The sequence below is a fragment of the Colletotrichum karsti genome (assembly GCF_011947395.1).
Source record: "Colletotrichum karsti strain CkLH20 chromosome Unknown Scaffold24, whole genome shotgun sequence".
Taxonomy (NCBI): Eukaryota; Fungi; Ascomycota; class Sordariomycetes; order Glomerellales; family Glomerellaceae; genus Colletotrichum; species Colletotrichum karsti.
Window position 1 is genome coordinate 28636 of NW_024065924.1, and position 27920 is coordinate 56555.

General features: G+C 54.9%; 6 protein-coding genes across 6 annotated transcripts; 3 read left to right on the top strand and 3 right to left on the bottom strand.

The window, feature by feature from the left end:
* Window positions 1-5972: 5972 nt before the first annotated feature.
* Window positions 5973-9852, top strand: CkaCkLH20_07503 (uncharacterized protein; the record flags this gene model as incomplete). Its single annotated transcript, XM_038890220.1, has 4 exons — window positions 5973-6388; window positions 6677-7017; window positions 7614-8158; window positions 8263-9852. The coding sequence occupies 4 exons, from the start codon at window positions 5973-5975 to the stop codon at window positions 9850-9852; spliced, it is 2892 nt and encodes a 963-aa protein (XP_038744270.1).
* A 1120-nt stretch (window positions 9853-10972) lies between these two features.
* On the top strand, window positions 10973-13438 carry CkaCkLH20_07504 (uncharacterized protein; the record flags this gene model as incomplete). The annotated part of the gene is made up of 1 exon (XM_038890221.1): window positions 10973-13438. One exon carries the CDS (start codon window positions 10973-10975, stop codon window positions 13436-13438), a length of 2466 nt encoding a protein of 821 aa, XP_038744271.1.
* A 5337-nt stretch (window positions 13439-18775) lies between these two features.
* On the bottom strand, window positions 18776-20856 carry CkaCkLH20_07505 (uncharacterized protein; the record flags this gene model as incomplete). The annotated part of the gene is made up of 3 exons (XM_038890222.1): window positions 18776-19982; window positions 20077-20253; window positions 20390-20856. The coding sequence occupies 3 exons, from the start codon at window positions 20854-20856 to the stop codon at window positions 18776-18778; spliced, it is 1851 nt and encodes a 616-aa protein (XP_038744272.1).
* A 2427-nt stretch (window positions 20857-23283) lies between these two features.
* CkaCkLH20_07506 (uncharacterized protein) lies at window positions 23284-24381 on the bottom strand (the record flags this gene model as incomplete). The annotated part of the gene is made up of 1 exon (XM_038890223.1): window positions 23284-24381. One exon carries the CDS (start codon window positions 24379-24381, stop codon window positions 23284-23286), a length of 1098 nt encoding a protein of 365 aa, XP_038744273.1.
* Window positions 24382-25345: 964 nt separating this feature from the next.
* On the top strand, window positions 25346-25757 carry CkaCkLH20_07507 (uncharacterized protein; the record flags this gene model as incomplete). Its single annotated transcript, XM_038890224.1, has 2 exons — window positions 25346-25665; window positions 25721-25757. 2 exons carry the CDS (start codon window positions 25346-25348, stop codon window positions 25755-25757), a joined length of 357 nt encoding a protein of 118 aa, XP_038744274.1.
* A 212-nt stretch (window positions 25758-25969) lies between these two features.
* CkaCkLH20_07508 (uncharacterized protein) lies at window positions 25970-27715 on the bottom strand (the record flags this gene model as incomplete). The annotated part of the gene is made up of 4 exons (XM_038890225.1): window positions 25970-26608; window positions 26668-27090; window positions 27153-27454; window positions 27517-27715. 4 exons carry the CDS (start codon window positions 27713-27715, stop codon window positions 25970-25972), a joined length of 1563 nt encoding a protein of 520 aa, XP_038744275.1.
* Window positions 27716-27920: the final 205 nt, after the last annotated feature.

Sequence of the window (27920 nt, forward strand, 5' to 3'; positions counted from 1 at the left end):
GAGCCTAGATTTTGCGCCCGAATGGACTCGTTCGCGATGGTATCCGTTGGTAGGTAGTCTGGCAGGTGGCCGCAAGGGGAAGCTGTTATTGACGATCTTATTAAGGTGGTGGAATGTTTGTGCCGTCCATTTCTTCACGATGATGAGCCATTGGAGTTGTGGCTGTCGCATGAGCTGTGAGGTCATGGATGAGAGTGGCCGGCAATATTACCCATTTTAAGAGCGGTGAGTGAGGCTTAAAAGTAGGTCCATACCGTGGTAACTTTTGCTGGCGCCGCGCCGCCGTGAGCGGTCGGGATGGACTGCCCGGCTGGGACGGAGGGCGTCGTTTGGAAATATTGGAGAGCGGCACTCGTCATACCAAGACGACAAGCGCACGCACGGCATGTTGTATCGGAGCAAAGGGAGTGTGTTTCGGTGGGTGTGGGTTGGCTGGGGCTCGGCTTCTGGGTCCGCAGGCTTTCAGCTGAGCGTTGGATATTGGGACCTGCGACAAAATGATTAATGAGGTGAATAAGGAACACGACACGACACGACACGACGTTTCCGGGTCGTTTGCGTCCTTGGACGTCGTCGAGTCGTCGTATATGCAGATCTTGTTCTGATTGTGACGGATGGTTTGGGCCTCTTCTTTTTTGGGTTTGACGTTGATGTGTTACATCTGTTGGTCCCTTTTTGCCCTCAAGGTTTGGACGGAGTCAGGATATGGCTTTTCGAGATGGATGGCCCGGGATGGAGGGACGGGAATTGCACGGTTGTACGTACATAGTACACGTTCTGTGGCTTTCGATTCGACCCATCCATCCGCAGTCGCGGGTGCCGTCGAGTCGGCGCCAGGGTACTCTTCGGCCGGGAGAAGGTTTCGACTTGGACGCAGGGGCTGCCGGTCGCTGACCGAAGAATGGCTTCTAGGGGGTGGTTTGATATGCCACCATTGTTTCCCTTTCATCCAAACTCTTTTTCATCTTCGCGTCGTGCTTACTGCTGAACCGCAGGTTTCTTGTGACTTCTTGTCATGGAGCCTGAAAACGGGATCGTGATCGTGTGCTGTGGATGTGTCAAGGATTAAAGAAGTCAAGGTGAGAAGCAGCAGGGTTGCCCGCCGCCCAGTCCCGACTATTGCCGAATCCAGCTGGGCGAATGGAGATGTTTCCAGGTGTGGAATGGTGCATGATTGGCTGGTGGCTTGTGCAGGGGGCTTTCGATTTGATTGCGGGAGCGATTGAATCGGGAATTGTGCATGTTGTCCTTCGGACTAAAGGCCACGAGTGGCGGGCGTGTGTCGATTCGTCACCGGCCGGCGGACGAGACGACGACGAGACGAAACCCTGATGGATTGATGAATTATGGGCAAGCGAGAGCGAGACGTGTGCGTGCGTGTGTGTACGAAGTACAACGGCATGTCGCCATGTCGTCGTGAGTCTGGTGTTGAAGCGTGGGATGTGAGAAGCCGAATAAAGTTGGAGATCTTGGCGGAATTCGACAAGACGCCGACTCGTGGGCGCCGGTCATTGATGCGATCGGCTTATTATGTGGTAACATTTGGCCAGTCGTGACAACTGGATTATGTGACGGGTGATTCATGACGTTGCGGACTCGCGCAACAGTGACAGAAGACTGGATCTGGAGGGTGTCCTCAGACAGACACCACACACGAGACGCCAGCCGTGAACTTCGAGCCCTCATCAATCAGAGTGCGAAGGCACAAACACACAAAGCCGTGAAATGCCTTTCGGACACGGTCCGTATGAGGAAGCGGACACGGTCCGGGTTGGTTGCGACGTCGTCGATGACTAACGGCAGTCGCAATTGACCCAATAGCACGGGTGCAGTTTGAGATGAGGTGTGAAAATTGCAGAGAGGCTCGTGATGCTTTAAAGTTGGGGGGCCACCGGGGGGAAAATGAGGGTTACGATAGGCTAAGAATTATGTAGCCGGCTGTGGTTGGATGCTGTTTAGGTGAGGTGGTGGATTCCGCAGTCTAAGCGTGATCCTTGACGCCCACACTGGGGCTGACTCGAAACCTCCTGACTCGCGAGGCTGGCAGTGGTTTTTGGTCAAAAATGCTGTTCTTGATTGTGTCGTTACCGTGGTTGTTGGTGCTGATATTGGAGCTGGTGCTGGAAGTGCTGATGCGAGAGGTTGGGCTGGTGAGCAGCAGATAGTGTCCAAAGGACATTTTCCTATCCTTATTAGCGATGGACCGGTAGAAGGGGGTTAAACAGCGGCGGTGGTGAATTGTGAGGTGGCCCAGCCCAGCCCAGCCTCCGGGGGTGTCAGCCAACGGCGCTGGCTGCAAGGCGTGATTGGCCACCTCCGCAAGGTGTGAGTGACGGAGACAGAGATGAAGATGGATCATGGAGATGGAGATGGAAGATGATGGGGGCAAGGACCTGGGTTTTTGGGTTCGAGTGGAGGCTGTGGAGGAGAATGCGTGACTGGACGAGACGACGACCTGGTTTCGTTTCCCAAAAAGCCAAGTCCTGGTGTCTTTTTTTTTTTCTTTTCCTGGTCGGAGGTACCGCGTGTATCCGTAAATTGATGTATCTGTAGCCTTGACACATTGGGGAGAATGGGTAATGGGTATCCGTACGCAGCATGGCGGAGCATCCGTCGAGTCGCAGTAGACGCGGATACGGACCACGGTGCGCGCGGAGGACAGCCGGGACCAGGTAGAAAGGACGGTGAAGGCAGTTTGATTGCGGTGAAGATTCGAACCGGTCTGGTGGTCTAGCAGTGCTCTAGCCGTCAGTCTGTCTGATGTGAAGAGTGTTCTAGGCTGAACTGGCGGCGTGGGTATGAAGCTAGCGTTTATGCGGCAAGGTCGTTATTGTGATCGGTATCAGCTACAGCTAACACGAGACAGCTCGAGATGGAATTCGTGGTCGAATGCCGATACTATGGAGCCGGAGCACAATTGACAACAAAGAGGCCGCCTTTTGGGACTGGTAGTCCGGCGCCTGTTGCTCCAGACAGAAGGCGCCATTGGGCCTTGATGGTGAGATAGAGAAACAAGTGTGGTGGATTCCAATAACGATTCAAAGAGCAGGTTTGGGATTGGGTGACCAGGATCGGCTGGCCGGGGTGTGCACGCGTGCAGTTGGATGCAGACGGGAGGGAAAATCAGGTAATGCCTCATGTACGAGGCCACAAATCGCAACAAGGTGAGAGAATCTTCAAGTCGGGGCTAACTGCTACGGGAGGCCGAGGAGGGGCTAGGGGCTTGCCGGCTGTCACGATGAAACTTGAATGACTGTTTACTTCTCCTCTCCACGCAGTGGCGGGAAGAACCTGCCGCTAAGTAACTTTGACGGTGATGATGATGAGATACGGCAGTCACGGTGTGGCTTATGGGGTGCAGCGAAGGTACCTCGATGGCGGGTAAGGAAGGTGGTGGATAATACAAGCTGGTGCTTGCTAAACCCTCTGCTCACGACATGCCCTCACAATAAGAGCGTGGACGGCGATGCCCTGATGCGATGAGTAAGATGATGGCAACTCCACATTGGACGGCGCAGACGCGGGCGCCCCTCATGTTCAACCCCTCCCCCAAGCCATCGAGACCCCAATGATCCAAGCTTGGCTGGAGGAGGAAGCAGGGATGGTTGGCGTTGCATTACGACATCTGCGAGTGTTGTCGATGATGTTCATGTGTGTTTGTTGGCTTCACATGGGACGCGGCGGGCGCGGCTGGCATCTGCCATCTGGCATCTGCCGTTCGCCAGCACGTCTGGTGATGCGCTCGGGGTGAGGTCAGGATGCGTCTTTAAATGATATGACAGAGTTGAGGTGTTTCCGAGATGGGTGGTTTAGAAAACGGGAGCCGCGGATTGGCCCGACCGACCGGATGGATGGAAGGGTGGATGGGATGGGATGGAATTGGATAGGACAGGGTGACGGGATTGCCTCTGGACATATGGGATGGAACGCAATAGGCATACGGATTGTCGCCGTGGCGGAGGAAGAGGCGTAAATGATCTGTTAGGCTGAGGTGTGGAAGCCAAGCGATGGAAAAGCAAATACTGGCGCAAGTGAGCTGACCTTGAAGAATGCACATCATGGAGGAGAGACTCGGGTCTGGAATCCCGTCGGCAGGATACACTGTACATGTGTCGGCATGTACTCCGAGTGCGTTATCTGGTACTACGTCGCCTCAGTAGGAAAGATGGTCGTCGAGCAGCAATTTCATGGATGCAGCTGCATTGCTCATGTAAGAGAAGGCGCCCTGCTTTTTCTTGGCCAATCCCTGGGCGTGCCGGTTCCAATAAGAGCAGGCCGCAGGCGACGTCCCGTGGTCTCTGTGCTCACATCCAACATCGAAGCGTTGCGCTGCCACGGTCACCAGATAGACGAAGTCGGGACAAGTCAGGACGAGTTGACAGATTCGAGGTCCGAACGCGCATCGAATGCCGTCGGAGGATTCCTGTCATCATCATCGATTAACGGCCGCTAGGACGGTCAGCGATGGGAGGGAAACAAACCAGGACCAAGCGAGGTGAGCCAAAATAAACAGTCCAGCGGCGGGCGTGTAAGGTAATTTTGCGTTGCAGCAGCATGCCTCGCATCGTGAGAGGCAAAGAAGTAATGAGGAAGGTACTTATTGCGTGCCGTTAGAAAAGAAGGTACAAATAAACACAGTATCGCGAAGTATCGAAATGCTGAGGTAAACAAAAAGGTACGGAATACGTACCTGCCGATGGAAGTCAGACCTCCGTCTCATCCAAGATCCCTGTCGGCGCCCACGTCTCTGTTCCACACCTGACTAAACCCATCCACTTTTTCTCCATTTTTGCCCTCATTTTCATTAGCGTCGTTTCCCCATAAATTCGGATACGTACCTATCGAACCTGTTCCTGCTCCTGCTGCTTCCTGCTGCTGCTCCAGCTCCTGCTCCTGCTTTAATTATTACCCTACCCTTACCCTTTTTTCCCACGTCCTGACGGGACCTTGCCTGCTGTACCAAGGTGCAGCTCTTCGTTACAAGGAATCTGCCCTCCCCTTTCCCTACCTTTCCTTCGCCCGCTCGGCCTAGCGTTCACTTCGCCGTGTGCTTGGCCCCAGTCTTGTCAATGGATCGGAGAGTGTGAAAGGGCAAAAAAAGAGGAGGAGGAGGGGAGGAGGGGCCGGGGACCGGGGGGGCGTGCCTCGTGGGAATTCCAGACGAAAGAAAGAGAGTCCGTTCCTAGGGTAGTGTGAGTGTCAAGCTCTGCCCGAAGTCTGAGTCTGAGCCTGAGCCTGAGCCTGTCCCGTTGCAAAAAGATTGATCCTGCTACTGCTGCTAGTATCTGATTCATATAATACCTCCTCCTTCCCTCTTCCACCCTTGGACCCCACATTCCCGCTTCTCTTTCCACTTGCCTGTAGCTCCGGCTTTTCTTAACAATTCGAGGCTGAGGCAACTTCACATTAGTCTCTCCAACATATCCATACCTTTCCAAGACAGGATCAAGAACATCACAAGACACTTCAGAGACATACCAGGGCCACTCATCCGCCTCGGCATTCCCGTGGATCAATAGCACAACATCACATCACATCACGATCACTGTTTAGTACCAGCCTTGAAAACATTCAATGCTCATCTCAACGCGCCAACGTTCCGCCTTGTTATTCTGCCGCTCGCGTTATTGCTCCTCCAGTCGAGCTTCAGCTTCTTCCGCCAAACCTTTGAAGCTTCGTCAGACGCAAACCTCGCCTTTGACGACAGGACTTCGTATATCCAGTCCTCTGACGTATTCGAATCGATCCCAATTACACTGAACGACTCGGCTTAGCCGGACCAAACGACCCCTTTTGACCATCCAAGGACCCAATTTTGACATCCGTCGGCCCGAGCTGCCTAGGAAAACAACACCACGCTTCGCGATTACTGCCGCCCTGTTTTGACGGCCTTTATCCTCTAACCAGAAGCCAATTGGCATTGAACTTGCAAGCAGTCTCTAATAGGGGAGGCTGCTTCACAAATCTCGACAATGGCGACCGAGACTACGACGACCTCCGCCCTCACGGCTGCCCCCGAGGCCACGCCCACTACCGAAACGACTCCCGATCTATCAGCTCTGGCGACTGCGACTGCGACTGCGACTGCGACTGCGACTACGTCCGCGACCGCGACTGCAGACGAACTGGCCTCTACGTCTGAGGCCAAGCACGACGAGTCCGGCGCCGAGACCTCCTCAGAACAGGAGCAGGGCAAGAAGCGCTCTTCGTCGGTTGCCGACCTGAAAGACGGCGCGCCCCCGGCCAAGGTTACCAAGCGCAGAGCTGCCCGCGCCTGCGTGAGCTGCAGAGCCCGCAAGGTCCGTTGCGATGTTGTTGAAGGTGCTCCCTGCGGCAACTGCAGGTGGGACAACGTCGAGTGCGTTGTTCAGGAGAGCCGTCGCCGAAAGTAAGTCCCAAATCACCCCCAATCTTTGCTCGGATTTCCCTCCATGTCTCCCGTTCTGCCGGTTGGTTTGCCAGTGCTTCGGAGGCAAGTGGCTTCCACATGCGCGCGCGCATTCGCAAGCTGCCCCGGAAAGGAGACGAAAGTGCGGGATGCTTGGCGCATGTGGGCGGATGCCACGGGGAAACGACGACATACGACATTATCCCTCCTTGGGGAAGCTGGAGATGGGAAGCAGAGATTGGAGCCAGGTAAATGCGGACGACCCCTGCTAACCTAGACGCGTTGTAGGAAGAACCTCCTGACAGCCAGCACGGCGGGGCACCATGTTGTGGGAGCCGAGGCACAATTACGCTCCAAGGGCGCAAACCCAATCAACATCCACAGCAGCGCGGAACTGCGCCGACCCAGCAATGCCTCGGTGGCCTCGGTCAACGGATCAATCGCAGCAAATCCTGTCGCGGCGACCACTGGTGTTGGCATGGGTGCGACACCTAGCATTGGCGCCGGAGCTGGAGCTGGACTTGGAGGAGTTGGAGTTGGAGTTGGAATTGGGTCAGGCGTGCTTGGTGGCATGTCGGTTCCCGGCGGCTCTTCTGACGGGCTTGAGGGTCACGTCCCTCACATGATCTGTAAGTCTATTTTTTTTTTGTGTTACTGTCATTTTGCTCTTTTTTGCTTTGGAACATTCTCAGCGCGCACCTCCTCGCTTTGCACTACCCCTCCAAAACCCCCGTTCCCTGTCATCTGGATCAATGGTTTTTTTTAGGAGTTGCTCAGACCTTGCGTTGCAATTTTTTTCCTGCCTCGTGTTGTGTGTTCCTGGTTCTGCCCATCGTTCCCAGATCCGGGGCTCGGACTGGGGGAGGGGACGGAACGGGGGAAGTGTGGAGGGTCTTGGAAGTTGGGGCGGCCTTGGGACTTTTCTTACCCCGTGACCTGGTCCTCCACGTCAAGACTTTCTCCGCCATTCCCCTACCAGTCATGTCATCCTGTTTTGCTTCGAGTTCCATCTACCCCCACACCCCTTCTTCCTCCAACTTCACCCTCCGCCGTCCCCGGCTCCGTCCCTCCACGTCCTAGCCTCTTACATGTAATCCACATTCACATGCCAACTGCTCTTTGCCATCCTACCTCGAATCCTAGTCATCATAATCATGTCAAATCCTACCAATGCGGTCAAAAAAAAAGGACGACGCGGCTGACCACGGGACCTTGTGAAACTTAGATCAACGATCGGGCTACCGTCATGACAGCGCAGCTCTGCTCACCAAGCTGCAGTCGGCTGCGGCCGCGGCGTCAGCAGACAACAACTCTCGCCGTTTGCTGTCCAATCTGCTCGCCCAGGCTTCGCTCTTTGGTGGAATGGGCAACGGTGGTGATGGCCGAACGAGTCAATTTCTCGCCTCTCTCGAAGAGCCTGACCTCCACGCCCAACTCCCGGCCTTTGTGAAACCACTTCCCGCCAAGATCGCCCCAGAGGATGTCACCTACCTTCACGCCAAGGGTGCCCTGTCTCTGCCTGCACTTCCGCTGCAGAATGCCCTCCTGCAGGCCTACGTCGAATACGTTCATCCGTACATGCCATTGCTGGAGCTGTACGACTTCCTGGCCACCATCAACGCCCATGATGGCTTGAATGGTCAGATCAGTCTGTTCTTGTACCAGGCTGTCATGTTTGCCGCCACCGCCTTCGTCGACATGAAGGTTCTTCGCGAAGCTGGTTACCCGACCAGAAAGGCTGCAAGGAAAGCCTTCTTCCAAAAGACTAGGGTAAGTGGGCCGTCCCTCGACTTCCGCCCGTCTGGCACAACGCTAGTCAGACAGGGGTTCCACGCATTGCCAATCTTCACATGCTAAACGTTGATGTGTTGCAGCTTCTCTACGACTTCGACTACGAGTCGGACCGCCTCGTCCTCGTCCAGGCTCTTCTGTTGATGACGTACTGGTACGAGACCCCCGATGACCAAAAGGACACATGGCACTGGATGGGCGTCGCCATCTCTCTGGCCCACACCATTGGCCTCCACCGTGATCCGGCTGCCACGAGTATGCCGCTCAACAAGCAGAAGTTGTGGAAGCGCATTTGGTGGTCGTGTTTCATGCGCGACCGCCTCATCGCTCTGGGCATGCGCCGGCCCACTCGTATCAAGGATGAGGACTTCGACGTCCCGATGCTTCAGGAGTCCGACTTCGAACTCGAGATTCTGCCTGAGGACAACGGTGTTATCCCTGCCGAGTGCACCCTCCTTCGCGATGTTGCGATGCAAAAGGAATTGGCTGCTCTTTGCATATCCAAAGCTCAGCTGTGCATATGCATCAGCCATATGCTTAAGGCCCAGTACTCTGTCCTCATCCGGGACAAGATGCGCCCGGAGAACACTGTCAACAGCACTATGATGCTGTTCCCCAACAAGAAGCTGGATAACGTAGAGAGTGTCACTTCCGTTGATTTGGAGCTCATGGCCTGGGCGGACACCCTCCCACCCATCTGCCAGTACAGGCCCTTGACCCCTCTGGATGTCAAGAATGGTCGTTCAACCATTGCGGTTCAGCGCACGCTTCTGCACATGGTTTACTACACTACCATCTCGGCCTTGCACCGACCTCAATTCTTGCCTTCGTCTCCTATTCACGCGCCTACGACCTCCCGACAGGTGCAGGAGATGTCTAGACTGCGCGTGCGAGATGCGGCGATGCACGTTACCCGAATGGCGGCCGAGCTTCACCAGCTGCGCCTGGAGAGATTCCTACCCACCACTGGTGTGACGGTTATCTTGCCAGCAATGATTATTCATCTTCTGGAAATGAAGAACCCTGTGTCGCAATCCAGGGATCGTGCCACGCGTGGATTCCGTCAGTGCATGCGCGTTATGGAGAAGCTGCGCGAGATCTACGCCGCGGCCGATTACGCGACTGGCTTCCTCGACGCTGCCCTGCGTAAGGCTGCCATTGACATTAACCTCCAGCAGCCTACCGCGGCCATGACCACGCAAAACCTCAAGCTGGCCGACCCGACTTTTGGCGCGCAAACTCCCCCGCCCGACAACCTACCCTACATGACGTCTAGCGAGACCCTGTTCGCGGCGAAGCCTAACCCTCAACGCGACTTCCTCCCGCAGACGATCAACGCTGCCGCTCTGGACTTGTCGGCCACGAGCCCGCCGCACACCGAGAACGAGTCTGCGATGGGCGGCTTGACACCAAGCGCCAGCGGCGGTTCTGAGGAACCTGGTCCCCTGGACCTCGAATTCCTCCAAAGCCAGGAAGAGATCGACTGGAACGCCGTCACCGGCACTGAGTTTGACGTCGATCAGTGGCTTCAGTTCCCTCCTGAAGGCGTCAACAACTCGGATGAGGGCTTCATGGCCAACGTCTTTGGCGAAGAGAGCATGAATGACGCCATGAACTGGGCGTCCACCACAAAGGAGAACGATGGTGCTGCTGAAATCGCCACCCTCGCCTAAACTTTCAATCTGCATTTCCCGTTCAACAAATTCTTCGCATATACACTCCTCAAGGAGCACAGTTTCAGAAATCATGATTGTTTTTTGTTTGGACGCATTTGTTATACACGGAGTCGGTAGAGCAAAAAAAATGGTGGCTCGAATTCTTGGGAGGATTATGTCACGAAACAAACGGCGTTCGCGGTTTGGATGGACTGGTTGGCTGGGCTCATTGGAGTAGGGGGGCTTTCGGTATACCCTCATGCGGCGCCCGGTATCTTTGTTCTGATATCTTTGTTCTGATGTTTTCTGGACTTCGATTTTCGTATAATGATTTAAGTATTCAATGAGAGGATGACATACAAACTTGTTGCCCGATAAATGTGACGAGAGCGGCGGACATCGAGTATCTTCGCAGACGGATTCGGAGAGTCTCATCCGCTCAGGGTGGGGCCATCACCCGAAGATTCGGCCCCACCCTGTCGGATGGCCCGTTCCCCATCCGCACCCGATGTCAAGAGGTTCTCGGCGGCACTGACACAAAGCAAGATTGCCGCCAGTCTCTTGTTTACTGCTTATGTTAACGTGGGCGGGGCTAGATTGGATCTTCTGTCAAGTTTGCGGGCATGCCACTCTGGACCCTCGCCAGCAAAGATGTCTACGAGAAGTCTGGTATTGCACGATAATTCTGCGCCAGCTGATAGGGCTTAGATCCTTCCAAACCCACGAAATAAGCATCGTACGACCTATCAGGAAGGTGCATGCAACCCTACATCACAGCCGACGTTGAGGTGTGTATGTTTGCGCCCCCAACTCCCCTCAGCCTTCTTCCTTTTTTACCAGCATAAGCGGGTCTCTGCTTACGCCGCGATGTTAGCTCGATATCTCGCCTGCGGTGAAGAGCAGCCTGGCCCCCAAACCCTGGTTCAATATATGCAGCCTGGCTTTTAAACGTCTGCCTGCTGTGCCTTCTCCAGGATGCCGGCACCGGCGGCTGAGGCTGAGAGAATAAGCATTGGCGTGGACTAGGTACGGGAATCATACAATTGCGATTGAATCCCATCTGGAATGTGTCTCATGGAATCCTACAACGTGCTGTGGTAAGACTCGCACCTCAAACTCGAGATACTCATCATTCACCATGGGACGGAACGACCCCATCGACCAGACCATAGAGTTGGGCTACCGGTCACCAACGACACCATCGCTAATGTCACCAGATGCGGTCTCGATCGGTACCACCAACAAGCCTCTACTGTCCGAGGACCCTTACGACGAAAACTCGGAAGACAGGTACTTTGATCGCAAGTCCCGAAAGCCGTGGCACGTACACGTCGGGAACCACGAGGATGGCCCAAAGAGAGTCATCCAGAGGACGGCCCCGAGACTCCTGACGGCCTGGCTACCTCACGCCCCGGCCATTGGCGTCACCTGCATCCTCATCTGGCTGAGCCACTCGCAGACGTTCTGGTACCCCGAGAGCGGCCCGGACATCCCGTTCATCGGCCGCTTCGGGAGCAGACACACCGTCGTCGCCAACGTCCTCCAGTTCGCGTCCAAGCTGCACGAGCTCATGGTCGTCGCCTCCCTCGCCGCCATCGCCCTCTCCATGTTCCGCCGCAGGCTCGTCAGCGACGGCGTCCGACTCGGCTTCCTGACCGGCGGCTACCGCCTGGGCGACCTGGCCTACCTGACGAGCGGTGCGTTCTGGGGGCTGGGTCGCGTGGGCACGACGGAGATCATCCTCGTCACGTTTGTCGTGTTGGGCACCATCATGTCGACCATCATCGGTCCCGCCTCCGCCATCCTCTTCGTGCCGAATCTCGGCTGGTTCAACCTTCCGGGGGCGTTCGACAACGTCAAGATGCCCCTCGCGTACACCCTCAACCCCAAACAAGCCTGGCCGCAGCTTTTGGATTCCAGTCTGCATCACTTCGCCAAGACCCCGGAGTGCAAGACGACCGAGAGCATCTACCAGCCGCATTGCTACGCCGGAGGCTTCTCGGATATGTGGAACTGGCTGGGGGGTTTCCGCTACACGGACTTGGACAACAACCTTACCTTCTCGTCGGAGATTGGCCGTCGCTTGGAACTTCACGAAGACAAGTCCGTCGCGCTGTTCACCACGCCAACGAGCTTCGCGATGAAGAGTCTTGGTCTCTTCACAACCTACATCCAGAAGTCGGAAAGCGTTGGCATCCTGCACGACACTCAGCGCTACAAGCTCACCACCACGTCAGAGATGAAACAGCCGTTCCTGCAGGGAAAGTGCGCCGTGTACGACAAAGACGAGCTGCTGCAGAGCGGCGCGGAGGCCAAGTTCCCCATCGAGGCTCTGAACTGCCACGGCGACGGGGACTGCATCACCCTCCAGCGGAATCCCCCCATCGTCGATCGGGACTACTGGAACTCGAGCAAAGATGCGACGCAGGGCCTGTTCGACATGTCATACAACGCCGCTCCCAAAGTCAAGTCCGTCATCACCGTGGCGGGCACGATGCCCTACGCCTCGAAGGACATGGAGCAGAAGACGTGGGTGTACGCGTGCAACTACGTCGCGCGCTGGGTCCCCGCGACCTTCAGCGTCGACCCGGACACGAACAACATCATGGACACCAACGTCAGCTCGCCCGCGGTCATGAGCGCGCTCTTCCAGGACGAGACGCCCCACAGGGACAGCGTCATCCAGGTCGACCGGTCCTGGCTGACGGGCACGAACCCGCAGTTCGAAATCACAAACACCATCTACTACACCAACACCAAGACCTACAACGACACCCTCGTCAAGACGTCCCCCCTGAAGCTCATGCTCAACCGCTTCCTCTACTTCTCCACGCGCCCCGACGGCAGGATCGTGCGCTACTTCGACACCATCGACGACAGCAAGCGGCCCGAGGTCGGCAAGGGCGACACGGAGCTCTTCCTCGCCAAGCTCTTCGGCGTCTTCTTCACCGACAGCATGGCGCGCATCTCCTCCAACGGCAACACGATCCTGATCCTCGAAGAAGAGAAGAAGAACCTGACGTGGGTCAACCTGGCGGTGCAGAACGGCCTCTTCTCGGGCGCGCACAGCTACGTCGACGTCGAGGGCAACACGTCGTGGCCGACCAGCGAGTTCGTCAACAGCAACTTCAACCCGACGCCCCGCGACAAGACGGTCGACTTCTACACGCAGCAGATGCGCGACGACTACCTGCAGATCGGGCTGGCCGCGGAGCGCCACGGCTACGGCTCGGGCCAGTCCTCCAAGACGCTGCAGTTCGCGCTGGTCGTCATGTACATCTACCTCGGCGTCGTCGGGGTGTACGGCGGCGTGGTGCTCGTCTCGCAGGCGCTGGACTGGATCGGGTGCGCGGTGGGGGGCAAGGGGCTGGACCTGAGGGGCGTGACGGCGTGGAGCGACCTGCAGGACCTGGTGCTGTTGGCGCTGCGGTCGGAGAGGCCGCCGGACGGGGATCTGACGCACGTCGGGGCCGGGGTCGGGTCCGGGACGGGGGTGTGGGAGAAGGTTGTTAAAGTCAGGGTCGGGGACGGGAATGCGTTGCAGCTTGTGTTGGACGAGCGGGAGGATATGATGAGGCCGCGGAAGGGGGACAAGTATTCGTAGGTGAGAGTTGCTCTGGGGATGTAAGTGGAGGATACGATACCAGGACATGTTTTATTTTTCAAAGGTGTTTTTAGGGATGCAAGTGAAAGATACGATACCAGGACATATTTCATGCATCAAATTTGCGATCAAATATACAGTTCAACAAAATATCTGGGTGTACTGATCTTGGGTGAGTACCTAACGTGGTGTACTTATTCTCACCCACAGTACGATTCTTAGAAATAAGGCCTCGAGATCTGAAAGGTCGAAGAAAGGCCAAACGTTAAGGAGTTGTTCCTGGGTTGAAATTCGTTTTGTGCCTGGCGGGTTAGCCGGGAACAATGTTCCAGTGCTGTCGATGTGCTTGAGGAAACACGAACGTAGTACCTTGATCAACCTCCGCCGTCCGTCGTCGTCCTTCACGTATTTAGATAGTTTTAGGATGCAACATGCCACGCGGTTGGAATGGCAGATGACGGCCGCGAAAGGACAGGCTGGGTTGACATCGCAGTAGCAAGGCAGGTCTGTCACCACAGACGGCTGTCCCTTGGATCACACGGTTTTTAGCACCGTTAGATTGCTCCTCCAACTGTGTGTTCACTCCACCGAGTGACGCTTATAATTATATTTTTTTTGGAATGGGTCTGGAAATACAGATAGCCTCGAGTCGTCTCACACCTCTGGGGCCTTGCGGCAGAAAGAAGCTGGTAGACGGAGAGAATGACTTCGAGAAAGCAACGTCTGCGTTACCGGGTTCCTCTCCCAGTTACTGAATACAAATTCATTCCACTGCTGACTTATGTTTCGAGATAGGCAAGCAACTTGAATCCCAGAATCCCAAATTTGGGCGGTCTGGTTTTTGAACTGGCGGGGGCACTGATGAAATCCATCATCGTCCACCATGTTATTACTGGAGTTTCCTGGCAGAGGTGCGGGGTCCTCCACCACCATCCCCGGGCCACATTCGACATCTTTGGTCGTCGTTGTCGAGTACCTATACAATTGTGTATAATTGAAAGAAGCGAAGATGCCGTCGCCGGGCTTTCGAGACCTCTCGTGCAAAAGCGCCGTCGATGTCTGTGCAATTAGCGTATCTATCAACGCTTCGAAAAACACCCTAACCGCTCGATGAAAAGAGCTGAGATGGCTAAGGATCTCTAGACAAGCTTGATTGTCGCACGAGTTTCTTGATTATAAGGAAGCTTTCCTCTTCACAGACATCCTGCGGCGCCTTGCCCATCCCACCGGTATCATGCTCAGACTACATCCGCGGTACAAATTACACTCAAGCTACCTCGTGAAATGTTCATTGATCAAATGAGTACCGTAGACTTAGGTATGGATACTGATAAAAAGGCCGAAACAGTGTTTATCAACATCAGCCACGGCCCAATAGGCGAGCGACTTCCTGATCTATAGGTTGAGCAATGTGCCATAATACCGGATGCGAAATCATGCACCGCGAATTTGGGTCGTCATTGGTGAACTCTGAGAACCATCGACTCTCTCCCAACGCCTCTTGTCATCCTTTTCGTTATTGATGTGTTTGCGGCGAATATAACAAGAGTGGAGGAGCTAATACGAGGATGACGCTTTTCCACCTGAGTTTCTACCGTATATCACCCATAGACTTATCGCCAAAGACAACTGCATGTACTTGGGGCGTCACTATCTTACCCTCTTTAGGACAGGAAGACAATAATAGGTTTGCATCTATTTATACTATAAACAGCTGACCAAAAGCGTGCTGGTGTGTAATGCGGAATGATGATGTAAAAGTACAAAGCTTAGTATAAAGGGGCACCGATGGGATCGAGATTTTCACAGGGAATCGATAAGTCGAATTTGTCCATTGGCTGCTATGCTTGGGACTTGTCCATTGCAAATACGGCCAAGGTCGAAATCGAACTTCTTGAGAAGAAGCGAGTACTCTCGAGCATGTTAAAAAAGCGGATCACGTTGCTTCACCCTCACGATATGATGTCTCTCTTCATCTCCGTCTCCTACGGCGTATCGCTTCGCTTATAATCATCATATTGATATTCCATCGCTTGTTCATATTCATGTTCCACCATCCTGCTACGGTTTGCGTACCACCAAGTTCAACGCCCGGGGCACGATGTCTTGAGACGTTCCCCAGGTGACGTGGACTGGCGTGTGGACCAGGGCAGCAGCAGACTGCGTTGCTTTCAAGAGTCTTGACACTTACTCTTCCGGCTTATATATCATCTCAACCTTCCCTTGTCGTCCCCAATATCGAGCCGGGACAGACTTAATTGCTCAGCTAATGGTGTCCAAAGCCGTTAAGACGCTAGCCGACGTCGATGGCTTCTTACTATAGGCCATGGATGGGTGGCCCTCACCAACACACTAGGTCATCCCGATTCGCAGTGACGCCGCCACTTAGTTTGGTACCTCAACCTCTGTTGAGATCAGAACAATCTATCTCTCTCGTCGAGGGTCTCATATATAAAAAAATAGGGGAGTTTGGTGCTTAGCTTAAAAGGGGCTCTGCCGCCCTATGCTTCAGCCAAAGGTTCGCCAACGACACCACTGGAGTAACGATGTTCTCTCCCGGCACTCGTGCGCCATAATCCCAGTACTTTTGTGGTGCCCAGAACCCAGCGGGCCAAGTGTTCCGCAGCCAGTCGATTTTCCTGAGGTGTTCGTCGCCGTTGTCTCCATGGACGTATTCGGCCGCAATATACGCTCCGAACTTTGCGGGCCTTCTCCGCGCTTTAGCCTCCGGGGACAACCCCGCTACGCGAATCACCAGCTGCCTCGTAGATTTCTCTATTCCGCCAGTAATCTGAGAGATCGTTCTTCTCCTCCCGATACCTAGGTATCTTATAAGCAGAACGGCTGCGCCATATACACACAGCCTGCCCTGTATGCACGTGGCAATTCTCCCTGAACAGCGAGTGAGCGGGGCCGGGCTGTATATAAGTGCTGTTACCCTTGCGTGGCAAACATTACTGCGCAGCATACCATGTCTTCCCAGCTTTTGAGAGCTCCTGAGTGCTCGGGACCCATATCAATGGTGTCAGTGGCCATTTCTTGCTTCCCAAAGACGATCATCGTCTTCTACTGACGACACCGGGCCCCGTAGAATGGAAAGTCTCGCTTCTGCGGTTAGTGCGCGATCCTTTCGCCGTCTGGCGCCTTTATCCCTCATCGTTCGGTACGTATACCCATCACACATACTCAGCGCGTCTCTCACCAGGCCATAAAAGTTCCCAAGCTTCCAGGACCATACTTACAATCGAGATACGGTAAAGTCATCGCTGTAGACGAGTCCACTGGAGCCACATGCTTGGTACATGATCAAGGACCGAGATCTCCAACGGGTGCAGCACGGAAGCAACTGGCAGCTCAGAGATGTTTTATATCCCTGAATCCGGGCAAAGTGTCTGTGAGAACTCGCATTTTGGAAGTGATTAACGCAAAATCTGCATCGCACCTCTAAATCGTACTGCTAATACTTGAATCAAAGACAAGACAAATGTTTATTCTCTGTGCCGCGAGCTCGCCGCCCAGCCGAAGCTCGGAAACATTACAGATGTCCCCGAGCCACCGACAACGGCCAGATCATCCGACTACATCCCTTGTCCCGTGAAGACGTCCGCCTCCGAAGCCCGTCTTTGTCGTTGAGAAGAACGCAGGTCGTCCCAATCATATCACCGCTGGGACGTCTCACGATGACAGCTAACTAAACAATACAAGCGGCCTATAACACTATAGAGAGCAAACATGCGTTTAAAGTGAAGCGAGATGAAGAAAGAACGCATAACCAAAGTGATATAAGAGTGCAAGTAGAAGCCAACGACGAAACCTCTGCTCTCGCAGGAACCCGCGCTTCAAGCCATGTGATTTCGAAGTGGTGAAGTCTGCTCATACCCAGGTCTTCAGATTCTCTCCTCGTCGCATTATGACGTATCTGCGTATCTGTTATGAACCAGCCTAATGGATCTGCCCTTGTCCGCCGTCTCTCTTTCTACGAGATTATTGTGGCGGAATATGCCTCTCGTTAACGTCGGCATTGGACTTGCACTCGGTCTGATGGATGACGACACTTTGTGTGTTGCACGGTTTTTTTTTTCTTTTGAATTCCTAAAGTCAGACATAAGCGTCGACTTGATGCCTCCTCCAAAACGTGCCGCCGGGAGACTTATATAGGCACCGCCAACATTGTGAACACGAATACGTGATAGTATGGTCTTGACCACTCGAGCAAGTTTCCACATGCGCATGTCGGATCAGCGCTTGCTCGCTTGACACCGCCCCTCGGGACCAGCTGCTAAGATCTCTGTGATAGCATACATAAATACAGCCACATCGCTGCTCAGCATACTTTTGAACAAAGCAAACCTGTAGTGTCCTGAACGACGCGCTTAATCAGACCGTTACATTGATCCAGCCACACGTTCTGAGAGCGGAAGCGGCGGGGCGATTGATTGCACGAGATCATGTTTGCGGATGGAGGACGCAACAAGGAGTGGTGTAGGTATTCAAGGCCGAATACCCTGACAGACGAGAAGAGCACCGACGACGAGACATGGTGATCGTTTCAAACACAGCTGGAGGGGAATTGCGGTGGCTCGAAGCCTTGTTGTGAAGTTGCCGACTTTCTTCCCGAAGAGCTACAGAACCTTCACAATCCGCCTGAAGTTACAGGAGGACATCGACATGGAAATTGAATCTTTGATTATTATGATTAGATTTCATTTATATGTCTTTCTCAACAGCGATAAATTCCGAGTCGCACTATCGACTCGTCACCAGTTCTCTCCGGTATCATAGATCACCAAATCTGTGAAGAGATCTATGAGGGTGTGAGATCGGTATATGTTAACCGATGCGTCCGTGAAGCCGCTTCCAGCTGTCGCATAAGCGACGAAGCCAATTTGCTTCACCTAGGTTGTCAACCACGCCCGATTTTGCCTAACCCAGCCGTCAAACGGGCGCGTTGGTTAATTTATGATTTAAGCTCTGAGCGCATGAATCGTCGTAGGATTCTTTTGCTCGGACGTCGTCTTTTCCGGTCGGCGACCTCAAGTTCTCGGGCGTCCTTGAAGGAATTCTCGGGGAACTCAGTCAGCATCCGTGGCAGGTTCTGTGGCTGATTTCCGCCACAGCACCTCTGTGCGTTGACCTGTGGTGTCCTGATGCACGCGTAAGCAGCCACATCGCTGCGTGGCTATGGCGGCTGAAGGAGGCCGCACGAGTTGAGACACAAGACAGCGTGTGTCTTTGTCGGGGTATCATGGTGTTTCGTTCTTCGCCTAAGGGGCTAAACGCTGTAGTTCGTGGAGTAAATGGGTCGTTGTGTCGGTAATCAGATCGCACGAGGAGGCCTCATCTGTTTGTGTCGCCGTGTTCCCTCGGTGTCCGTATTGGGCTCATTTCGTATGCCTGCGGCCCAGCACCGCCCCGCCCTGTTGGCTTTGCCAAATTCATAATGTCGTGAAAGTTGCCAAGCACCTTGTCCTCCCGCTCTCGAGTAAATGATTCTGTCCCGGGATGGTAGGCGCCCAACACTTTGGCTTCATGTTCGTTCTCGAAGGTATCGGGACCGTGTTGGTAGGCCCCGAGCTCGGCGGTCGGTGCACCCAGCATCTTTGCCTCGTTGCGTGAGAAGGTGTCGGGCCCATGCTGGTACGCGCTCAATTCGGCCTGCGGGGCCGCCGACGCTGCTGGAGCTGCCGGGGCTGCCTGCGTCCTCGAAGATCGTTCATTCATGAAATTCTCAGGTCCGTGGTGGAAAGTGCCCAGCTCATGTTGACGGCGTACGATTTCTCGTTCCGCAGCCTCAAGTTCGTGAGCCTGGGGCATCGGTTCGAAGTCAGCGATGTTGACTGTCGAAGCGGTTGCGTTTTGGTTGGCGCCATAGACGTTGCGGGATGTGTTCTGAGTTCCGGCTGTGTTGGGCGTCGGGGCGAACTCGCTCGGCGCCGTGGGGTGATCGAACTGATGACGGGGAACCGCAGCGGCGGCACTACTTGAGGGTCCATTTGACTGTCCATAAATCGAAGCAGATCCGCCCGTGGGTGCATTCCTTTGGCCGTAGATGGATGCGCCTGGCAACGGACTGGTCGACGGCGGAAGCCGCTGTCCGTACAGCGAAGCAATTGGCGCTTCCCCTTGTGTGGGAACAATAACCGTGTTTTGCGAATCGGGCATCGCCGCGGGTTGTCCACCATATATCGCGCCCTGTTGCCCAGCGATCGATGTCGAATGCTGGTTATCGGCATAGTATCCAGCTTGTTGTCCTCCAGCCGCCTGCTGTTGATGATCATAGTATCCGCCCTGCTGTCCACCCATCGTCTGTTGGCCCCCCGCATAATATCCTCCTTGCGATCCGTTTGGTGCGACTTGCTGCCCGTTGATGAAAGATGATGCTGGCGGTACGGTGACGGACGAGGCGGGCTGCCATGCTGAGAGACTCGAAACCCCTACGGTGGGGGAGACGCCATGTAATGACGACGGCGCGCTCTCACCGGATTGAGAGACTCCCATGGAGGATACGCGATCGGGTTGGTCGCCGTTCTTGGCCTCGACTTCGCTGTATTTCGTTTTCGCGGGTCGCTGTGATCGTCGCCACCAGAAGAATGCCACTGCTCCTATCAATCCGACCACACTGAGCGCGACGGCTACACCGATTCCCGCTCCGGCCGCCGTCGATATGCCTTTGGACGGCGAACTGGTCGAAGTCGCGGAGCTCATCGCGTCTGCAGAGGCCGCAGAGCCTGTTTGTGAAGTTGTCTGTGTCGATCGTGTAGTGGAGGAGGTTGCGGTTGCCGATCGGGTGGATGTTGCAGTGGATGAAAGCGTAGCTGAGTTAGTGCTTACGGCAACATTCTGGAGGAGTTAGCGAACCCGTTTCGATTGGTGCTGGCGGCTCCTGGATCCCAACTCACGCCAGAGTAAATAGTAGAATAGGCGCCGTCATTGACGGCGCTAACGCTTGACATAACCCAGTGCTGAGCAAGTTGGTTTTCGACGCCGTTCGTCCCCTCGATTTCGTTGGACATGAACAGGTTTGATTTCGGGTGGACGTCGAGGACGTATCCTGTCCCGTTGGCAACGTTGACAAATTTGAATGTCCCCGATCCGAAGTCGGAAATATCCCACAATTGAGAAGCATCAGTCGAGGAGTCTCTCATACACGCCACGGTTTTTCCTGAGGCTGGCTCGGTCGCTTCGTAGCATGCGCTCAGCTGCGCCTTCACGCCCGTCTGATCGAGGCGCATGAGGTAGCGACCTTTGACATCTCCGTACGGCTGGAATTGCCATGCCCCCTCTCCCCCCTCTTTCGGGTGTACTCTGAGACCGTTTACTTCGGTGCGAAGCTGGAGGTTGAGAGCAAAGGGGCCGGTGCTGTTGTCGACGCGTGTTTCGGAGATGCGATACCACGCATTCGGGTCCAATGTCGCCATTTTCACCGTGCGTCGGCATACACACGTCGTCGTCGTCGTCTCCGGTGTGTTGTTGGTTTGGGATGAAGCTGTCCCAAGCAGCTTCCCATCAAACAGGGCCGAGGAAGGGGGAAAGTAGCACAAGCAAGGCGAGAGGATCCTTAGCCGGGTATCGTTGCAGGGCGGATGGAGAATGTTTTTGTCCGATCGACGGTCGACGACGACAGCATGGTTGCTCGGCCCCGATGAAATGACATGGCCAGGATGAAAAATGACCAGCGAGCGGGCGGGCGGCGGGCAGCAGGCTCAGGTACCGGACACTCCCACTCACGCACCAAGCACCAAGCATTGCCAGCCCTCTTCTCCTGCGAGAGACAGGATAAAAGAGGACGAATTTGCCAGAAAGGATCGCCAAGACCAATCTAGGTCCCGGACGATGCAACCCTGGGGCCGTCATCCAGCGTGTCCTCAGGGGCTAAGCTGAATGCAAATATTAAAAAAGTCACAACTTGCCAGGGTCATGGCTCCAGCCCAGGGGGCTTAGTGTCCGCAGTGCGGTGCCGTTTCTCAACGCCCATTCGACCATGAATGGGCTTCACTTTCGACAGCCCCCTTCCGTAACGGCTGTCTGTCTCCCGCTTGACCCCAGATCCGATGCCCTCGTGATTTCTAAAAAGACCATGGCCTTGGAACAAGAGAGAGCGGTGGCCGTCTATTGGTCCTGTCGCGGTGCTGTCGCCCTGTTGTCGCCCTATCGATTCCATCTTAGCTGCCGTTTCGATGTGCTCGCAAGGCTTGGACATTGCATAACATTTTGTCTCGACCAATTGACGACGTCATCCACCTTTCGGGTTTTCCGCGGAAGAGGGCGAGGTGCGCCGGCGGCCGACGCGGATTCTGAGGCTGCTCTGAGGTGCTTGTCTGCCTCCCTGTGTGGCTGGTGGTCCAAGTCTCATCAGCCCAGAGCCGGTGCTGAATGATCGACGGGTTCTGTGGAGAGCGACAAGACGCAAAAGAGGCGGAGGAGGGTCGATGAAATCCTTCTTTGCGCGATCGTGACCCAAAGGCCCGGTCGCGAGTCTCGGAGAGGCAAGGTTGGAGGGATTCAGCCAAGGCGGATTGCGCTGTTTTTGATTTCGACGGCTGGGGAGTGGAAAGGACTTTCGTTCGCGTCCCGTAGTTAGCCGTCGTAAAATGTCCTAAATGGCTGCCTACAGTACCAGTACCGCCTGGGGTGTCGAGACCCCACGCCAAAACTGCATATGCAAAAGCATTGCGACGCAGTATCCTTTCTGTTGGATAGCCCGCGTATCTGATGAACGTTCAGGGTTGTAGATGATGTCATTCGCAGATCGATTACTGCTGTTGGTTCGAGGTTGGAGTAGCGTTTGACATTCGGTGGCAGCAGGGCTATTGGTGTGCCGGAGGATCTGAAGGCTCACTTTGAGATCAAAATGGTTCGTTAGATCGCAGACATCGACGAGAATCCCCCTCTTGTACGGCGCAAGCGCAGCACGTGGAAGAGGCCGTAGAACACTCCAACTTGCTTCGTCGAAAGAAGTTTGGCGTGGATAGAGGATGCTGTGGTGCTGGGCATTGAGTCTGTGCCCAAAGTTAGCCATGAAGCCGTCGTTGTCGGTATTGAGGTCGAGGTCGATATGTGCAACAAATTGTGTGCATCAGAGCATAACAATACTGCTCTTTGACGATTCTTCCGCGACCAACGACGGCGAATTTGCTATTCTGGTTAGCTTCATCTGAAATGATAAGCTTCGGGAAGGACCTGAAGGACGACATCCTTGCGAAGTTCTTTACAAGCCTGGCAATCCCTCAAAACGTTGTTGGTCTGCTGTACCGCCCTATGTTCATTCGAACAGGTGGCGATTCCGTTGGATTGAACATAGGGCGTCCTCGCATTTCCCATGTGGTAATTGAACGCTCGGTCAAGACCCGGTGAACAGTTTCGACATGGTTCGGCGTCGCGGATAACCAGGTAGAACCCTTGAGATAGAAATGAAATATTGCAATGCCGTACATGCAAATAGATATCCCCTCGTCACTCATATTCGAGGTATGTTGAAGTTAAAAAGCTTCTCTGCCTGGCAGGGCGAGCCCAGGAAGCAACAGTGCACAACTCGACTCGGGCAGGCGGCTTCGACCTAACTTCCACCGTGTTCCCCGTCTCCACTTTCCCCATCTGGAAGCTGCCACGGCCCGCGTCCGGGGCGTCCCGGCCGGGAAAAGAACTCTCTTCGGCATCACGCATTCCGCCATGCTCAGGACATTAAGCCAGTGTCATAATTTTTAATCGAGATACGAAGCAAATGACTTTTGATTTAGCTAGCCGCAATTTTGTCTCTTTTTACGCAGGGCAGAGGAACCCAGTTCTGTTTTTCGTGTCTGTCTAGTAACATCCATCTATCCATCCACGCCAGTAATCAGGGAAACTTAGAATCCCTCATTAGACGGAGGCGTCCGCGACAGCCTCCACGAACCGCACATGCCGTTGCTAGCCACAAACGCTCCCTTAGTGCTAGCCCTCCGGCTCCAGCGCAGCTCTCCCGGGGTGGCACACGTATCGTCATCGTCCCTGAAGGTGTAGCAGACGTTGCGGAAGTACAGACTCCCCGTGCACTTGTCCTCGCGCTGGCAGAAGACGCAGCAGTCGTACGCGGACTCCGCGTAGCGCTCCTCGCGCGTCACGCTCCAGTCGTTGGCCGCCTCCACGATCGGCCGGTCGCCCGGAGCCCGCGAGACCATGTTGTTGGCCTGGCACGCCTCGTACGCCGTGAAGGTCGGGTTGGGCATGACGACCTGCCAGGTGGAGGTGGTCGTGTAGGTCGTGGTCGTGGTGACCTGCGCGGGGACGGAGGGGATCGTCGGAGAGGGCGTCGCGGCGGTCACGGTTGTGGTGAAGGTGCCGGTGACGGTGTAGGTCTCGGTTGTGGTCGTGTAGATGCGGACGACGCGCTCGCAGACCACGCGCTCGGGGTAGAAGGGGGGGTCGGCGACGACGTCTTGGGACTGGGCGAGGCTGAGCTTCAGGGGGTGCTGGGCGTTCGGGAAGGTGTCGGCGTCCTCGGAAGCACCGTCGGACTGGTCGATGTAGAGGTTGCCGAAGTCGTCGCGGGGTCTGTAGACGGCGGAGGAGAGCGGGATGAAGCCGGCGGGCGTGGGAATCGACTGGATCGTGAAGGAAGTGGTGCGGGTGTAGCTTGTTACGGTGTCCGTGATGGTGATGGTGGCCGGGGCCGTCGCGGACGGGGGAGGGAGGGGGGAAGGAGTCACGGTCACGGTGGTCCTGAACGGGGTGACGTAGTGGTAGTAGGTGATGGGCGAGGTGTGGGAGTAGACTCTGGATAGGGTCTCGACGGACTCAGGCCGTTCCTGGACGAAGTCGGTGTAGCATCCGTACTCGCCCGTGACGGTCCGGGGAGGAGACGTGGTAGGCGTGGGAACCTGAACGTCGTTCACTTGGCCCAGGACGAAGCTGCCCTGCAGAAGGAGGGCGGCGAGAGCCGCCGCGGAGGTCTTGGAGCAAACCATTGTGAGAGTTTGAATATGAGAAAGCGAGTGAGTACTGTCTGGAGATGAGATCTGCGGTTGATGCTGCTCCCACGTTATTTGAAGAGAGCTTGAAGTCTGTCTTATACATCCTACTCACCTCTCCCGAGTACCTTGATGATGGAGATGAAGGTTCAGGGGTGGCTCGCTAGCTGGATGGCGCATGTAATGAAATGCAATTTGAAACTTACAGGTGGCTGCTTTCGGCATTTCTAACAAGCCTTTTCAGTTCGTGATGTTCATGATGTCAGACCTAAGATATTTTATTTTAACGTGAATTGCTGAGAGCGTGTCAATACCACGTCCAGAAGCACCCCAAGGAAAACTGATACAGTTCACATGTAAAGCGTGAGTTGTGATTCCCCTGCCATCATGAACTTAGTCAGTCATACACAAGGAACATCTCAAGCGCAAGCAGATGTCTCTTACAATATTGAAATGTGTCATGCACGGCGTAAAGCCCTCGACGCGAACATCTTCCAATTGGCATTCTCTCAAATGGGGACGAATGGACGCGGCGGTCTTCTCCAAGCCACCTCATCAACACCTTCTGAAGCCGCAGCTGTGAGATGAAAGTTAGTACGGCAAAATCTGGGTGCTCATTCGAAGCCACCCCCTGTCATGATCTCGTGAGCCACTCGTAGCTGCTCCTCTTTGCCCCAGTCGGCAGACTTCGATTTCTTGTTCCATGTCATTTGTTTCACTCTTCAGGATGCTCTTGTGCGATAAGACATAGATCGTCGCCGTTGATAACGTATCAAAGATTCGGTAGTCTTGAACCATGCCTCTGATTATTCTTATGTCCAACAACCTGCCGGGACTGGCAGGAGACGTAGTAAAACTGATATGTTCTTGTTGGATTCATGTACAAGAAATAGACGAAAGTAGTTCAGCAACATCATGAGTCGGCGGAATATCCTACGAATCTCATAGAACAATCCATTAAATGACCGAAACGCTCATCCAAACACTTCATGATGTGAACTACCAACATAATCCCATAAAAGACGTCCGAATACCCTCATCATTCAAAAAAGCCGCCCGCATCACCAGCACCTCCATCCAACCCCATCAAAATATCCGACGAAAAAGCCCTCCAGCTCAAATCCAAACTCTACCCGCACGGCCGCCTCCCTCTCCTCCGGACGAACCCCTCACCCCCCCCTACACCGTCCCCGACATCCGCGACCTCTCCCTCTACGACCTCGACACTCCGCTCGACGACCTCTTTCTGCGTCTGCCGATGGCATCGTCGCTCTACGCCGGGTGAGTGCCGCCAACTGTGTCTGTCTTACGCATGTGATGGCTGATTGTGTCGTAGGTATTCCAAGATATTCAAGAAGTTCAAGTCCTGGTAGGAGGATGTGGGACGGGTTGCGGCGGTCGTTGCGGAGAATGACCGACGCTGGCGATGGAATTGAGATGTACATGAGGAAGTATGTAATTTGAGGTGATGTCGATTTTAGGGTATGAATTAGTTGGTCAGGACAAGCGAACAGATAAGGTCACGCCATTACCCTTGGGATCTCAAGGCAAACAAACAGTTATTATCATTAAAATGCCCTCCGTCTCAACCCTCGACAACCTTGACATTGTCTTTGCTCGTATCGTCTTGAACCACAGTATTCTCAACATCCTTACCATGAAGAACAGAAGGCCGGACGTCAAAGTCGTCATCGAAAAGCATGCCCAACTCCTCCAGAGAGTACCCCTTCGTCTCGGGGAACGTGAAGTAGATGAGCGCGAGACCGAGGAACAGCATGCCGAGGTAGAAGATGAAGTAGTGGTACCCGATGCGCTCCAGCGCGATGGGGTTGACGAACTGGTTCACCGTGAGCATGATCTGGCTCGTCAGCACCTGCAGCGCAAGCCCCTTGCTGCGGATGCTGTACGGCAGGATCTCGGGCGTGTAGCAGTACAGCAGCGGGTTGCAGGCGACGTTGAAGGCGGCGTTGTACAGGAACAGGAACACGACCGTCCCGTAGGCCGCCGCCTGCGAGCCGTGGTTCGCGTACATGGCGCTCGTGACCGTCAGCGGCACGTTGGCCAGGATCATGCCGACGAAGGACGTCATCCACAGCTTGCGGCGCCCGATGACGTCGGCCAGGAAGGCGCCGGTGACGGAGCAGATGAGGTTCCAGATGGCCATGCCGCCGTTGATACCCGTCTGCTGCGTGGTGCTGGTGATGCCGACCGAGTTGAGGATGGGCTACGCTGGGGGTCAGGAGATAGGACTAGGGGTTATGGGTCGAAGGATACCAAACGCACCGAAAAATAGTAACTTATGGCACTTTGTCCTGACCAAAGAGTACAGAAAGAGACCGAGACGCAGATACCGAGGCGGCGCCGATTGGCCTTGGACTTAAGGAGGTTGGACCAGGTGTACATCTTGCTCTGCTCCTCCAGGTGCAGGGCCGTGGCGATTTCATGCATCTCGAGGTCAACCGTGGGGTCATGCTCGTCACCATTGGCATGGTACTTGACGAGGAACGCCCTAGCTTCGCTTTGGCGTCCCTTGAAGCAGAGCCAGCGGGGTGACTCGGGGATGAAGATGGTGGCGATCATGAGGAGGAAAGGAAAGATGGCTTGAGCGATAGACGGGATCCTCCATGACCAGGCAGTCGAGAGGTGGCCAGTTCCGAATGTCAGCCAGGACGCGATGATGGAGCCCAGATACCACAGCACGTTGAACTGGTTTCGTCAGGGTCAGTAGCTGGTTCTTCCATACTCGTGTAGGAGAAGAACGACCTTACCATTGAAGCCATCTTTCCGCGCAACCGTGGATGAGCCAGCTCGTTCAACAGATTCGGCCCAGCCGTTGTGGTAAAGGACAAACCGACACCGAGAACGGCGCGGCCTCCGATGAAGACGCTGCGGTTGGGAGACGCGGCTTGCATGGCCGATCCGACAACACCCAGGAACGACCCGATCTGAATCGCAAACCGACGGCCGTAGCGATCTGCCGGGGCCGCCGCGAGCAGTGCACCGACAAAACCACCAATGAAGACCGTGCAAGTGATCAAACCCAGGATCTCGGCGGACGGGTTTCCCATGGCTGCGCAATTCCATCAGCAACATTGACTTACAAAGACAGGATGACTAAGTAGACAAGCTTACCATCCTGCCAGGGCTGTAACGCCTGGAAAGAACCAACAATGACTTCATCGTACCCGACGGTAATCTGGCACGCGAGAATACACGTCTGCCAGAAGATGAGCTTCCTAAGACCGCCGTCCTTCCACCAGGGCGATGTGGGGGTGCCCGCGAGATCCAGCAGCCCGGGCTCCGCGGCCGTGACCTTCGATGGAGTTGTCATTGCTGCGGAGACTATGAATGGAGAAAGATTGAGGTGGCGTGACAATACGGGGAACGCGGTTGGCCGAAGCCCGCAATAAAGCCATCTTTATAGATGGACTTGCGATGTTGAGGTAAATGTCGACGGAAATGTATTATCATCTGCGGGGATATCATTGGTCGATACGGGCGCCGCCGTCCAAAAACTCACCCGCGACTCGCCCGGT